At 37.4% G+C, this 14,796-nt stretch overlaps 2 protein-coding genes across 2 annotated transcripts; both read right to left on the bottom strand.

Annotated features, from left to right (window-relative positions):
• Positions 1-611: 611 nt before the first annotated feature.
• LOC123660598 lies at positions 612-1,469 on the bottom strand. Its single transcript, XM_045595653.1, has one exon. The coding sequence runs from the start codon at positions 1,467-1,469 to the stop codon at positions 612-614; it is 858 nt and encodes a 285-aa protein (XP_045451609.1).
• A 3,068-nt stretch (positions 1,470-4,537) lies between these two features.
• LOC123660597 lies at positions 4,538-5,395 on the bottom strand. Its single transcript, XM_045595651.1, has one exon. The coding sequence runs from the start codon at positions 5,393-5,395 to the stop codon at positions 4,538-4,540; it is 858 nt and encodes a 285-aa protein (XP_045451607.1).
• Between the last annotated feature and the right edge of the window lie 9,401 nt (positions 5,396-14,796).

Raw genomic sequence — 14,796 nt, 5'->3', positions numbered from 1 at the left:
CCCATTAGCAAGCATAGCCTCGAACTCCTGTTGAGCAATTTTTAGTTTATCGGGTGCTAATCTACGTGGAGTACAAGATACTGGAGGGCCTGGAGTGGTGCGAATATGGTGTACAGTATTGTGTTTAATTTCGCGATATGTACCAGTTGGACGGGTGATTTCGGGAAATTTCTCAAGAATTTTGTGATACCGAGTCTCACCGGTCAAGATTTTGACAGAGGCTATATTAATACAACTAACGACTTTGGCTGTGGATGAAAGTGAAGTTATACTATCTAACAATCTTTTGTTACGACAATCAACAATGAGACCATAAAAATTCAAAAAGTCTACGCCTATTATAGGTTTAGTTACATCGGCTACAACAAATCGCCAATTAAACAATCTTCGCAAGCCAAAGTCTAGATTAAAATGTACAAAACCATATGTAGCTATAATAGAACCATTTGCAGCACACAGATTGTAGTTCGTTTTGGCACGACGATATTGAAGAAGGGACCGAGGGTAGACACTTAGATCGCTTCCTGTGTCGATCAAAAACTGCACCTGCGAAGCTCGATCCGTGAGAAATAGGCGACCAGTAGCAGAGGATGGGCAGTCAGCAGTCGCCATTATTGACCGCCCCTGGCGTTTCCCTCCTTGAAGTCGCATGGTTTTATGCATTTGCTGGCTTTCACTCCAAACTTCCAGTGGTACCAGCAAAGAAGGTACTTTCTGAAGTTCGACTGCGATCGTTTAGACCTGGATGCCGATCTGCGCTGAGATGATCTTGTGGATCTGGTATTGGATCTACTTCTTCTTTCTGAAGCTAGTTGCTGGAACTGTCTCCGAAGTTCGGCGACTTCTCTAGTTAGTGCTTCAACTCCTGAGCTGGAACTGGTTTGGGGTTGGCTGGCAGACGCCACCATGGGTGACGGAGTAGCTAACTCGTGGATACGATCAGCTAAATCTGCCAAATCGTCGATGCAGGATGAAGATGGTTGGCCTGCGAGCACTGTCTGGATTCCGTGCGGGAGACGACTAACCCAAATGGTCCGTAGGAAGTCATCAGGAACATTGACACCAGCAAGGCTCTTCAAGTGGCGCAAAAATTGAGAGGGCTTACGGTCTCCAAGTTCCTCGTGCATCAAAAGCTGCTTAATTTTCTTTTCCTTAGATGACGCTAGACGCTTAATCAGCTCGGTCTTCAGCTTTAAAAATTTGTTAGTAGGTGGTGGACTAATAATAATATCCTTTACCTCTCTGGAAATTTCGTTGTCAAGCTGGCCCACTACATAATAAAATTTTGTAGCATCTCTTGTTATACCAGATATTGTGAACTGCCCTTCTACTAGCGCAAACCAAAGTTCAGGTTCCTCCGGGCAGAACGGGGGCAGTCTAGCGCTGACTTTAAAAATTTCAATATCACTATCGAGAGATTTTTCTGTCGGCGTGGTACCGCTACATGCATCTTGATATTCTTTATCCATCGTTCAAAAGCGGGGTCACCAGTTTAGGAGTTAAACAATATATTTATTTACAGATTAGCACTCGAACAATATAGATATCCGATATCCACAATTTTATTTATTACAAAATCAAATTACGTTTTTCTCGCTAGCCCTTGTCAAAATTCTCGATCATGCGCTCTGAGCTATTTCTAGAGCGTTCTTTAAGAAATGACAAATTAATTTGAATTTAAAAATATCGAGAGAAATAAGTAATGTCAAATACGCCGTATACTATGGGTATCGTGCGGATATGCTTGTTTATTAAATTTATATAAAATAATATTTTATAAATTAAATAGTAAAAATTAATATATGTGTAATACAAATAAATATAATATACATAAACAAATAATAAATACCAGATAGCCTACAAGTTTTTGGTAGCGTGGTGAACATGGTTATTGAATTCCTCATCAACCAATGAAAAGGGAGGATCCTCCGGCCAGACGGGTGCTGTGCCTGGCGGGCTACCGGCCCAACGGTTGTTGTCGGGATCTTGTATATATACTTATTCACTTTGAAAACTCTGATAGCGCGATGTAGCATACGTCAGTTTTCTCTAATTACGTAGTTTGTAGTCGTTCGTATTTCGCGCGATAGATGTCGCTACATCACTCCCCTCCGAGACCGGAGGTCGATAGCAGGTTAAGTCGTCCATTCATCTTGTGATGCTTGCCGGGCCAGTGGAATGTTCCAGTGAGTCGGAACCAGATGCCGCCATAGTTCACGGTGAGTCGGAACTGTCTGCGGGGATGCTGCATATGCTCCAGTGAGTCGGAGTGGTGCAGTGCTGCGTAGTGGCTGGCTGCTGCGTCGACCAGGAGAGAAGTGCGTCTCTGCTTGCTGACCGGCCGAAGTACAGTGTGCTGTGCCAAAGTCGCTGATAGGCTGTGGGTGATGACCAGGAATGCGCGTCCGCTGCATGCTGGTGGTCAGGATACCCGTAGTAGCCGTAGATTGCTGGCTGGCTGAAGTCGTAGATACTGGATGCTACTTGCTGCTCGAAAGCTTGAGGAAGTGATGATGACGATGAAGGTTGCGCTGATGTTTATGCTTGGGGTCAAGTGATGATGACGTCACGATGACGTGGCTTTTGCGAAGGCTGCGCTGATGTTCATGCTCGGGGTCACCAGTTTGGGAAATGGTGGTGTGAGGAACATGGTGATTGAATTCCTCATCAACCAATGAAAAGGGAGGATCCTCCGGCCAGACGGGTGCTGTGCCTGGCGGGCTACCGGCCCAACGGTTGTTGTCGGGATCTTGTATATATACTTATTCACTTTGAAAACTCTGATAGCGCGATGTAGCATACGTCAGTTTTCTCTAATTACGTAGTTTGTTGTGGCGACATCTATCGCGCGAAATACAAAACGACTACAAACTACTTAATTAGAGAAAACTGACGTATGCTACATCGCGCTATCAGAGTTTTCAAAGTGATTAAGTATATATACAAGATCCCGACAACAACCGTCGGGGCGCAGTAGCCCGCCAGACACAACTTCCGTCTGGTCGGAGGATCCTCCCTTTTCTTCACACTACAAATTGGTGACCCCAAGTATGAACAGCAGCGCAACCTTCATCGTCATCATCATCACTTCTTCAAGCTTCATACACAGGCAGCCAGCTCCACGACTACTACGGGTATCCTGACCATCAGCATGCAGCGAACGCGCATTCCTGGTCATCACCCACAGCCTTCTCAGCGACTTTGGCACCGCACACTGCACTTCGGCCGGTCACAAAGCAGAGACGCACTTCTCTCCCTGTCGACGTGTCAGTCAGCCACTACGCATCACCGCAGACAGTTCCGACGCAGCATGAACTACGCGGCACCTGGTTCCGACTTGTCAACACACCATTCAGCCACTACGCATTACCGCAGACAGTTCCGACACAGCATGAACTATGCGGTACCTGGTTTCGACGCCTTGAAACATTCCAATGACCCGGCAAGCATCACAAGATGTCAAACCTTGTATCGACCTCCGGTCTCGGAGGGGAGTGATGTGGCGACATCTATCGCGCGAAATACAAAACGACTACAAACTACTTAATTAGAGAAAACTGACGTATGCTACATCGCGCTATCAGAGTTTTCAAAGTGATTAAGTATATATACAAGATCCCGACAACAACCGTCGGGGCGCAGTAGCCCGCCAGACACAACAGACCGAATGGGGTAGTAATCGCGGTCTTCGGAATGTCTGCTGGATCGACAGGTATCTGATTGTATGCCTTCAGTAAGTCGATGGTGCTGAAAATTTTGCAGCCCACGAGATTGTGTGCAAAGTCATGGATGTGTTTAATCGGATACCTGTCAGGTACAGTTCGGGCATTTAGCATACGGTAGTCACCACAGGGACGCCAACTGTTGTCCTTTTTAGGCGCTAGGTGAAGAGGAGATGCCCAAGGACTCTGTGAAGGTCGAGCCGTCCCATTAGCAAGCATAGCCTCGAACTCCTGTTGAGCAATTTTTAGTTTATCGGGTGCTAATCTACGTGGAGTACAAGATACTGGAGGGCCTGGAGTGGTGCGAATATGGTGTACAGTATTATGTTTAATGTCGCGATATGTACCACTTGGACGGGTGATTTCGGGAAATTCCTCAAGAATTTTGTGATACCGAGTCTCACCGGTCAAGATTTTGACAGAGGCTATATTACTACAACTAACGACTTTGGCTGTGGATGAAAGTGAAGTTATACTATCTAACAAACGTTTGTTACGACAATCAACAATTAGACCATAAAAGTTCAAAAAGTCTACGCCTATTATAGGTTTAGTTACATCGGCTACAACAAATCGCCAATTAAACAATCTTCGCAAGCCAAAGTCTAGATTAAAATGTACAAAACCATATGTAGCTATAATAGAACCATTTGCAGCACACAGATTGTAGTTCGTTTTGGCACGACGATATCGAAGAAGGGACCGAGGGTAGACACTTAGATCGCTTCCTGTGTCGATCAAAAACTGCACCTTCGAAGCTCGATCTGTGAGAAATAGGCGACCAGTAGCAGAGGATGGGCAGTCAGCAGTCGCCATTATTGACCGCCCCTGGCGTTTCCCTCCTTGAAGTCGCATGGTTTTATGCATTTGCTGGCTTTCACTCCAAACTTCCAGTGGTATAAGCAAAGTGGGTACTTCCTGAAGTTTGACTGCGATCGTTTAGACCTGGATGCCGATCTGCGCTGAGATGATCTTGCGGATCTGGTATTGGATCTACTTCTTCTTTCTGATGCTAGTTGCTGGAACTGTCTCCGAAGTTCGGCGACTTCTTTAGTTAGTGCTTCAACGGCTGAGCTGGAACTGGCTTGGGGTTGGCTGGCAGACGCCACCACGGGTGACGGAGTAGCCAACTCGTGGACACGATCAGCTAAATCTGCCAAATCGTCGATGCAGGTTGAAGATGGTTGGCCTGCGAGCACTGTCTGGATTCCGTGCGGGAGACGACTAACCCAAATGGTCCGTAGGAAGTCATCAGGAACATTAGCACCAGCAAGGCTCTTTAAATGGCGCAAAAATTGAGAGGGCTTACGGTCTCCAAGTTCCTCGTGCATCAAAAGCTGCTTAATTTTCTTTTCCTTAGATGACGCTAGCCGCTTAATCAGCTCGGTCTTCAGCTTTAAAAATTTGTTAGTAGGTGGTGGACTAATAATAATATCCTTTACCTCTCTGGAAATTTCGTTGTCAAGCTGGCCCACTACATAATAAAATTTTGTAGCATCTCTTGTTATACCAGATATTGTGAACTGCCCTTCTACTAGCGCAAACCAAAGTTCAGGTTCCTCCGGGCAGAACGGGGGCAGTCTAGCGCTGACTTTAAAAATTTCAATATTACTATCGAGAGATTTTTCTGTCGGCGTGGTACCGCTACATGCATCTTGATATTCTTTATCCATCGTTCAAAAGCGGGGTCACCAGTTTAGGAGTTAAACAATATATTTATTTATAGATTAGCACTCGAACAATATAGATATCCGATATCCACAATTTTATTTATTACAAAACCAAATTACGTTTTTCTCGCTAGCCCTTGTCAAAATTCTCGATCATGCGCTCTGTACTCTTTCTCGAGCGTTCTCTTAGAAATGACAAAATAGTTTGAATTTAAAAATTGTGAGAGAAATAAGTAATGTCAAATACGCCGTATACTACGGGTATCGTGCGGATATGCTTGTTTATTAAATATATATAAAATAATATTTTATAAATTAAATAGTGTTGCCCAAATGCAAGAACAAGACGAGACTTAGCCAGTCTTGGTCTTGGTCTTGCGCCAATACACCTGGTCTTGGTCTTGGTCTTGGTCTTGCGCTCCCAGTCTTGGTCTTGGTCTTGGTCTTGCAGCAAGAGTCTTGCAAGTCTTGCAATTACCTATTAGTCTATTACTATTTATTAAAGTTTACTTTAAATCTTAGAAAAACGTATTAGAATTGGAACAGGTGAACTTGAATTAACATAGCCATAGTAAAGATCAAGCAGATTAATAAATAACTGAAGATTTGATAAGAAATTCGAAAAATCAACTGACCTATATGTCGTTTTCCATGGAAGTAACTGTTTCTTAATAAACATTTATGATTTATAAGCTTACATTTGCTAAAACATGTAAAAAAACAAATTAATTACAATAACTTGACTGTATTTTAAAGAACAATACTTATCTGTCTAGAAAGAGATTGAACCCTCAACTTATAAGAAATTTAATAAAAGAGTTTTACGATTTATCATTTATTTGAATAAAAAATAAAATACAACACAAATCAACAGCTTTATCATTAGGTTATGATACTTTATATCAATTTTTTTGACCAAGAATTAATACAAAGTAACCATCTGGCTGACTCATCACTTAACCTATTTCTATGTTTTCTAATTACTAATGATGCTTTAGAAAATAACCTCTCAGCAGGTACTGAAGTTGCAGGTAAAAAATATTTAAGACGATAATTACATACTTAATATGTCGCACCCCTAGATGAAAATACCACTAACTCAAAAATACTTACGTAAGTTAGTGGCGTTTTTGAAAGTATCGCATGAATAGCTACGCAGAGTTAAAATTCTTTTAACTGTTAAAAAAATATTCTTACCTGTCCACTTCTTCCAGCGGTTACTAAAAAGCTTGTGATATCTCCACTTAATTTTGGTTTAACAGGAAGAAATATTTCTGATTCCTTTTTGTGGAAAGATATTAGATGTTTCCTTAAGCCTGAAGTGTTTCTGTTTTTCATTTTTATTTCAATCTTTTTATGTTGGCACAATTTACAGAAGGCAGTTTGGGATGCATGAATTATTTCGAAAAACTCCTCAAATTTGCTTTTGGGTCTTTTAGATCTGTGACTCAAACTCTCGTTACTCGGACTAGAATAATTTGAATCTTCGTCACTCATATTAAATTGTACACGTGATACGTTTTTAGAAAACAACGAGAATTAGTAAAAACAATTATTAAGTTAGACTCGAAGCACAGCTCAATTGGAAATGACTGGAATTAAAATAATTCCTTTATTTATAGTACGTTTCCTTGCTTTCTACCGCGCCGCCTCGCCACGTGCCGGCTCTATGAAAAGGATGCCGCCGCAAATCAAACAATTAGCCATGCGAACTTTATATCACTGAAAAGAAAAGAGAGATATATATCATTTTGATCTTAGGATATATATCACTCATTTAGCTCTTCAGCTCATTTAGCTCAGTGAAATAATTTTATAAAGTAACTAAAATGCAAATATCACTCATTTAGCTCTTCAGCTCATTTAGCTCAGTGAAATAATTTTATAAAGCAACCAAAATGCAACCTTATGTGGTTGTAAAAAAATACTTTTTCGCTTGTTCAAAGCAAGACGGTTGAGTCTATGACCTTGTGAAATATGAATCGAAAAGACACAGAGCCATAACTAACTATCTCTCTCTTTCGCATGATAAACGCCATCGTCCGATCGAGTGGCTCACTAGCTCAGTCTCGTTTACTCCCGCTCAGTACGTCAGTCTCTCGAAAATGAATCATAAGACTAGTGAGCTGGAGATATATTTGAAACGTAAGTGAGCTGATGAGAGACTAGCTCACTTGAAAAGATATGTTTCATTTGTATCACTCACTCATGAGTTACCCAAGTCTACAAACAATGCCGCGTGCGGCGTACAAACACACACTAAATATTACCTACTTGTACAGACGCGACGCGTGAATAAAATATATGTAAAGAATTAGTGCCAATCACTATTCTTTACATATAAGTGAATGTTTTGGCGTACATCTATACTAATATTATAAAGCTGAAGAGTTCGTTTGTATGTTTGATGACAGAAGTTTTAAAATAAATAAATAAGTCCTGAACGTCACTATACCTCCAAAGTTACTATTCCTCGTGGACGAAGTCGCGGGCACAGCTAGTAAATACTTACTCTCATCATCTCTCTCAGAGATATTCGGGCTGGTAAGTAATACAAAACTCTTATCGCAGGCTTTTTATTTTATTAGTAGGTAAGTACCTACGCTTTTTATATTATTTTATTAGTTTTGTAGAATTTTTTTACACGTTTCAAGTATATTTAAAAGTGGCTACAATATTTATTAAACGGGTGATATTTGAACACTTTTTGCTATTTTTTCTTGTAAAAACTTAAGAAATATAATGACTAAATGTACAATAATAGTACCTAAGTAATTAGTTTAAAACCATATAAGTAATCAATATTATAATATATACTTACTAGAATGAATTAATATGACATCTACTACCTATCCTTACCATTTTATCCTAATCATAATACTACTTGCGTGATCAGTATAATGTATTCATTTTCATTCTAAGCACTCTGAAACTTATTTATTCTTTGGAACACCTGTAGGTACTCTTAAAATTCGAAATTATTTTGCATGAGTATACCTACGCCCTATGGCGGCAATCAAATAGTGTCAAATGTTATGATTTCGGCGTGGCGGCAACGATTGTTTTAGATTTCAAAAGAAGCCGCCGGCACGTGTATCATAACCATGTACTTCCGAAAAGCGGCAAATTTCTTTGAGAAGTAAGTACAAAACCTTTGATGCCGCATTATCAAAGTGCCGATGGTTAAAACATAACTATGCATGCACTCAGTTTGATTTTAATAGATATTTTTTTATTCGCTATGTTTATGGTATTAGTCGTAATGCGCATAGGTCCAGTTTTTCATATTCTTTGATACAGTTTTTTGCGTCTCATAGAATTCCTAAGCGTACCTACCTATACACCGAACTGTTACACCTAACTACTCAGTGAAATAGCGCTAAGTCCTAGCTGCAAGACGCAAGAGTCTTGCAGGCTATGTCTTGTTCTTGCTCAAGTCTTGCACGGTCAGTCTTGGTCTTGGTCTTGCTAAAAATACGCGGTCTTGTTCTTGGTCTTGGTCTTGCAAAAACGCAAGAACAAGACCAAGACTGCAAGACCAAGACTGAATTTGGGCAACACTAAAATTAAATAATAAAAGTTAATATATGTGAAATACAAATTAATATAATATACATAAACAAATAATAAATGCCAGGTAGCCTACACACGTCGGGGTCACCAGTTTGGCGAATGCGATGGTATAGGTTGTTAAGTTCCTCATTCACCATCGCAAAGGGAGGATCCTCCACCAGACGGAAGTTGTGTCTGGCGGGCTACTGCCCCGACGGTTGTTGTCGGGATCTTGTATATATACTTAATCACTTTGAAAACTCTGATAGCGCGATGTAGCATACGTCAGTTTTCTCTAATTACGTAGTTTGTAGTCGTTTGTATTTCGCGCGATAGATGTCGCCACACCTATATTAAACACAAAATTATGACCATATTTCCGGTTTCTATATATAAAAAAATGTTATACTCACGAACCTTATATTTAAAAAAAAACAACATTATTGCACTAACCTAACCTAATTATATCCATACCATAACATTTTTAGTGATTACAGCTAAAAGTCATGCTCGTATGCATTGCTTGTGTACACACAGAACACACAGATCGTACATCGTATGTGTGTGTACAGTCGGAACAGATAGAGTCGCACACTATCAGCTAAATATCAAATTTTCCAATTATCTGCATTAAATAATCCACTTACATACAGATACACAGGCATACACACTCACAAAATTTCACATACACATCTACACATTATTGACCTTGGATATTTTACATTTTATATATTTCTCATTTTTATTGTAACTGTGTTTTACTACGTCAACTCAACTTTGTCTACCTTAACTGTGTAATTTAAATAATGTAAAATCTGAAATTGGCTTTTGTTTGGATACTCTGTATTGGTTTAAGAAACATAAAATGTAGCTGTGGATTTTTGTACAAATAAATAAATAGATAAATAAATAAAAATATGCTTACCCTTTAATACGTAAGTTATGTGTACATAACAATACATATAGTGTACACGATAGAGATTGGTAACTGTTTTTAATCACATCTTATTAATTATGATTTAATAAAACTGAATAGCGCAGAAACTTTTCTTAGAAACTTTAAAATTATTAAAAATCACAAAGGCACGTAAGATTAATATAAATCATAGGTCAATTTTATTGTTTGAACATATTAAAAATTAACAAGAAAAAAACGAGTGTGCGTTAGACCACACGACTGAAGTAAAACTTCTGCACATATAGGCCTGCACTGTGTCTTAGATATACGAAACGTAATGAGAGAAAGAGATAAAAAAATGTGTGCTCCTCTCTCTTGCTCCGTTCGCCTCCCCCAATCACACTTTTCGTAACGCCCTCGTCAGGCATTCATCAGCTTACTCCCAAGTAAAGCGTGCATAAAGAAGTTTTACTTCAAAATAATTTTCTTTAATTACTTAAACTTTGACTATTGGACATCCCTAGCTTATTACTTTGTAAGGAACAATGCCAAGGAATACTTAACTATATTACATAACTACGCAACACACGTACAAACAAATTAGTCACATTTTGATGCCAAACTGGGAGATATTTTTTTATTTAACCGACAATACTAAGTGCAGTATAATGTTATTAATAATTGTGATTGTTTACAATTTTTTTTAAATCCCTAATTCAATTTAAATCGACCAGTAATAAAATGAGACCATCATCGAAGTCTATTAAATACGCATAATTACTCAAAAACCACGCCTCCGTCTCGTTCAAATTCTAATGGGACAATATGGCAAACATCAGCTTTCGAATAAAAAAGAATTATCAAAATTTGTAGGTACCCATTAGGTAAAAATAAGTTGGTACGCCTGAAAACCGGAATGTTTGGCGCGAACTTGGGGAGGCCTATGTCCAGCAGTGTACTGCGATAGGCCGAAGAGTGTATGAGGTAAGAAGTTATTAGGTAACACACATAATAATAAATACATTCGAATTGAGAAACTTCGCCTAATCTACACTAATATTATAGAGCGGATAGGTTTGTTTATTTAAACGCACTAATCTCACAAATTACTGGCTCAAATTGAAAATGTCTTTTTGTATTGGCAATCCATTTATGAAGGAAGGCTACATATTTTTTTAACGCGGGCGAAATCGGGGATTCATAGCTAGTAATTTAATATAAGGTTAATGTAGTTATTTGCCAAATTACCCTATTATTTGCACGACGTCATATACAATAAATACAAAATTTTCCATGAACATTCTTTAGACTATTCCTATTCATTTATATATACAGGCTGGCCGTGACGATAGCAACTGAGAACGCCTACAGATAGAATAACATACCAACATATACGTTTTACTTCCGGAAGTTGTTCTAAGAATAATAGACACATCAAGATACGACAATATCTTAAGACCAATGCTTATAGCCTTGTGCTTTGTTAAATGCCGTTTATGCTCACTTGTCCGTGTGTCTTTTACATCCTCCTTTCTTTTTATTTTAATATCGACAACCACAAAATTTTAAAGATATGGTTTTCAATCAATATTTTTGTATCTTTAATTTAAAAATAAAAAATAAAAACTAGATAATCGATTATTGGACCTTATTCTAACTTTATCAATAAATTATTTAACATTTTATAGCTCTTTAAATTCGCAATTTTTTGTGTCAATAAATGCAGTGTTTATAAATTAATTACAGCTAGGGTATGAACATATAAAATTACAGTAAATTATGGACTTAAAGACGTTAAAAGCTGACGCTATTGATTGTTGATGAATTATTACATATATCAAACCTTTAAGTATATAAAGAGACATGTGCTTGACTACGATATTACAAATATTACAATGGAGATAAGTGGTGAATAATGCGGGTTGCTTGGACAGAAAATGTCAGTTCATATTACTTTTAGTAATGTCTTAATTAACTTAATCTTAAATATGGCAAGGTATTTAAAGCCACCTATTGCGCAGGCATCAACCTATTGTGCAGGCATTATGAACGGTTAACCTTTACCCAGCAAATATGACTATCTCCGGAAGTTAATAACGCTGTTGGCGACTCTACTTCGATTTATCATTTCCCTGACATTTAGATAAATTAGAAATCATATCGTTAAATTGAAATTCTATCCATTGCAATATATGACTGTGCATTAAACAGATTAATTAAAGTAATCTTAAAAAGAGTTTTTATTTTGATTGTTCAAATGTGTAATAGAATAGCTAAGACGATATTTACGGGAAATAATCAAATATTATTTTATCTATCAGAACATTGAAGTTAAATGAAAACAGGCGAAAAAAAAAACTAAAATTGATAAAAATTATTAATTTCGTGTTTTCTTTAAATTACTACTAAGCAATATTTTCTAAATAAACAGATTTTTTCTTCAGCAACTTGAAATTTGCGTACAATTCATAAAATTGCGTATCGAAATTGCGTAATACACACTAATTTTATAAAATATAGTTAATAATAGTTTTTATCTGTGCTATGTGCTATGTGATCAAATTTGAATTTGATCACATTGCATCTACTTGAACGATTTGAAAATACATATTTTTAAGCGGGCCGTTATACATCACGCTACGACTTTAATGAAAAAATGGGAATAACTGTCGTGAGTGCGCGGTACTACTAATATATTAGGGAATAATCTGATGTTAACAGAGTTTTAGCCGTTTTGTGTTTGTAATGAAAACCATTCATAAATATCATAATTAATATTATTGTTTCCACTACTATTATGATCTACTAAAACTTTCCAATTTTATTAAAAAGCATTTAGTAATTAAAGTATAGTTATGTTTTTTTTTAAGTTACCTAACACGACTGACATAGACATGTTAAAAACCGTTGTTATTATATTTTCCTTATTCATATAATAATAATAATAAAATTGGTTGTAATGATGCAAGTCATATTGATTTATAATAGAAACCGAATTACGTAATTGAACGCGTATTATACGCCCATTTATTTCGTATCTTCTATTCGTGGAACTTACACACCCACCACTTTTTACTAACCTAACAATAATAAAATGATACGATATAATTAGTGAACCTAAATATTTTTATTTAGCTACTTTAAAGTATAGACATGCCGCTATCTTACATGTAGTCGTACCCTAACGGTCTTACTTATAAAAATCTCGCTAAGCAATACTTAGCCACCGCTTAGTTAATCCGCTCTTAAGCTACAAATCCATGTTTAACTTTTGTTTACTTATAAACGTTGATTAGCTGTTACTTAGTTAAGAAACAAACAAAGAATGATAAATTTTTTTTCTAACAAACACACGCAAGTAAGTAGATCAAACGTCACAATATAACAGCTGATTTATGTGAAATCCGCCATCTTGCCGCTTAGCAGGAGTTAAACTATGCCTCGGCAGTGTTAAAATTTGACGGCTATTTAAACACTACTTAACGACTTCTTAACGCTAAATAGTGTTTATAAGTGAGGTTTTTGCTAATCCGTTGCTAAGCAATTGATTAAAAATTAAGAAACGTTTATAAGTAAGACCGTCAGTCTCTATCAATATGAGACTTATAAAAAACAAATTAATTAAGCGGTAGAATGATAACTGCAAAATTCACTCAAATTTTATAATTGACAATAGATAATGAATCCGTAAGTGTGCTGTACGCAGTCTACACCAATGATTTTCAAACGTTTAAATATGCTTCGCTTTTAAGTTGTAAAGTTCTGGCTATCTCTCCCAGATCCTAGGTATAACCTAAAACAAGCAATCTGCGTCCTTAGCCTTCTTAATGAAATTTTATAATTGTTCTTTTGAGACCGCGACCCCCCCCCCCCCCTCCCCCCTCATAGAGCTTCTCAACACCCTCAATGTTCGCCTACATCCCCTGACGTTTACCCACTGAGTGGAAAACAATGGCCTACAAAAATTCTATGAACAAGGTTCAAGATGCGGCGCGGCTGAAGTATAGAAAGCACCAACAAAAATTAAAAAATTATAGAAATAACGTAAAAAGACTGATGCAATGCCCAATTGATCATGAGATTAGGTTGGCGGTGGAAATGGTTAAAACGGCTAACATATGTATTTTTGTATCAAGTACCACATTGATATTGATGACAGAAATATCATAGATAAAGTTATCGAGTGAGTGGCAAAAATCAATTATTTTCCGAAGTATCGAATGTAATAAAATCAGTCTAGTGTTTTCAAACGTAAAAGGAGGAATCGTACTCAAAATGGAAACGATTGTGTACATTGCATGTTGGTAATATGTAAGTAAATCCTCTATAATAAAAGGCAGATACTGTATACGAAAATTAGCGACATTTAATTTTTTTGGATAATTTTCCTATGTAAATTTTTAGGACACATCTTTGTCTATCTTGACTATCTGAACGAAACAGTTTTAGTTTATATTATGAAACCATTCTTTTTTTTATTGTCTTTGCATCATTTATAAGCCAAAAATATAACGAATACAAACGTGTAGAGATCTATAAACCCACATACCGAGAGCGTATCAATCCACAATATGTGCTCCTATCTAATCGGTCAATATCACGTCCGCTTGGTCGTTCCACATGCATATATTATACAAGATGGTACCTGCAACCTCGTCTGTGTTGATGTTTATATTTATGTCAATCAATATCCAAAATTGATTTTACTATAATGGCAAAGCTAAACTTCTACATGTCAACTACAATAGATTTATGGAAGAATTCCAGGATTCTAGGTTGTCTAGAGGAAATGACCTTCGAGCAGTAGGTATTGCGCAATGCTAAAAAAACTTACGGACGAATACTCTAACAACAACTGTTGCTAACTTCCATGCTCTCGTAAAGAGCCCATAAATTCGTATCTAATCTTTCACGTACACACATCGACGGGTTAAATTTTTATTCGATATATCGA

This window comes from Melitaea cinxia, chromosome 15 (genome assembly GCF_905220565.1).
Source record: "Melitaea cinxia chromosome 15, ilMelCinx1.1, whole genome shotgun sequence".
Lineage (NCBI taxonomy): Eukaryota > Metazoa > Arthropoda > Insecta > Lepidoptera > Nymphalidae > Melitaea > Melitaea cinxia.
Note: the sequence above shows the minus strand (reverse complement) of the source record. Positions and strands in the feature narration are given on the sequence as shown.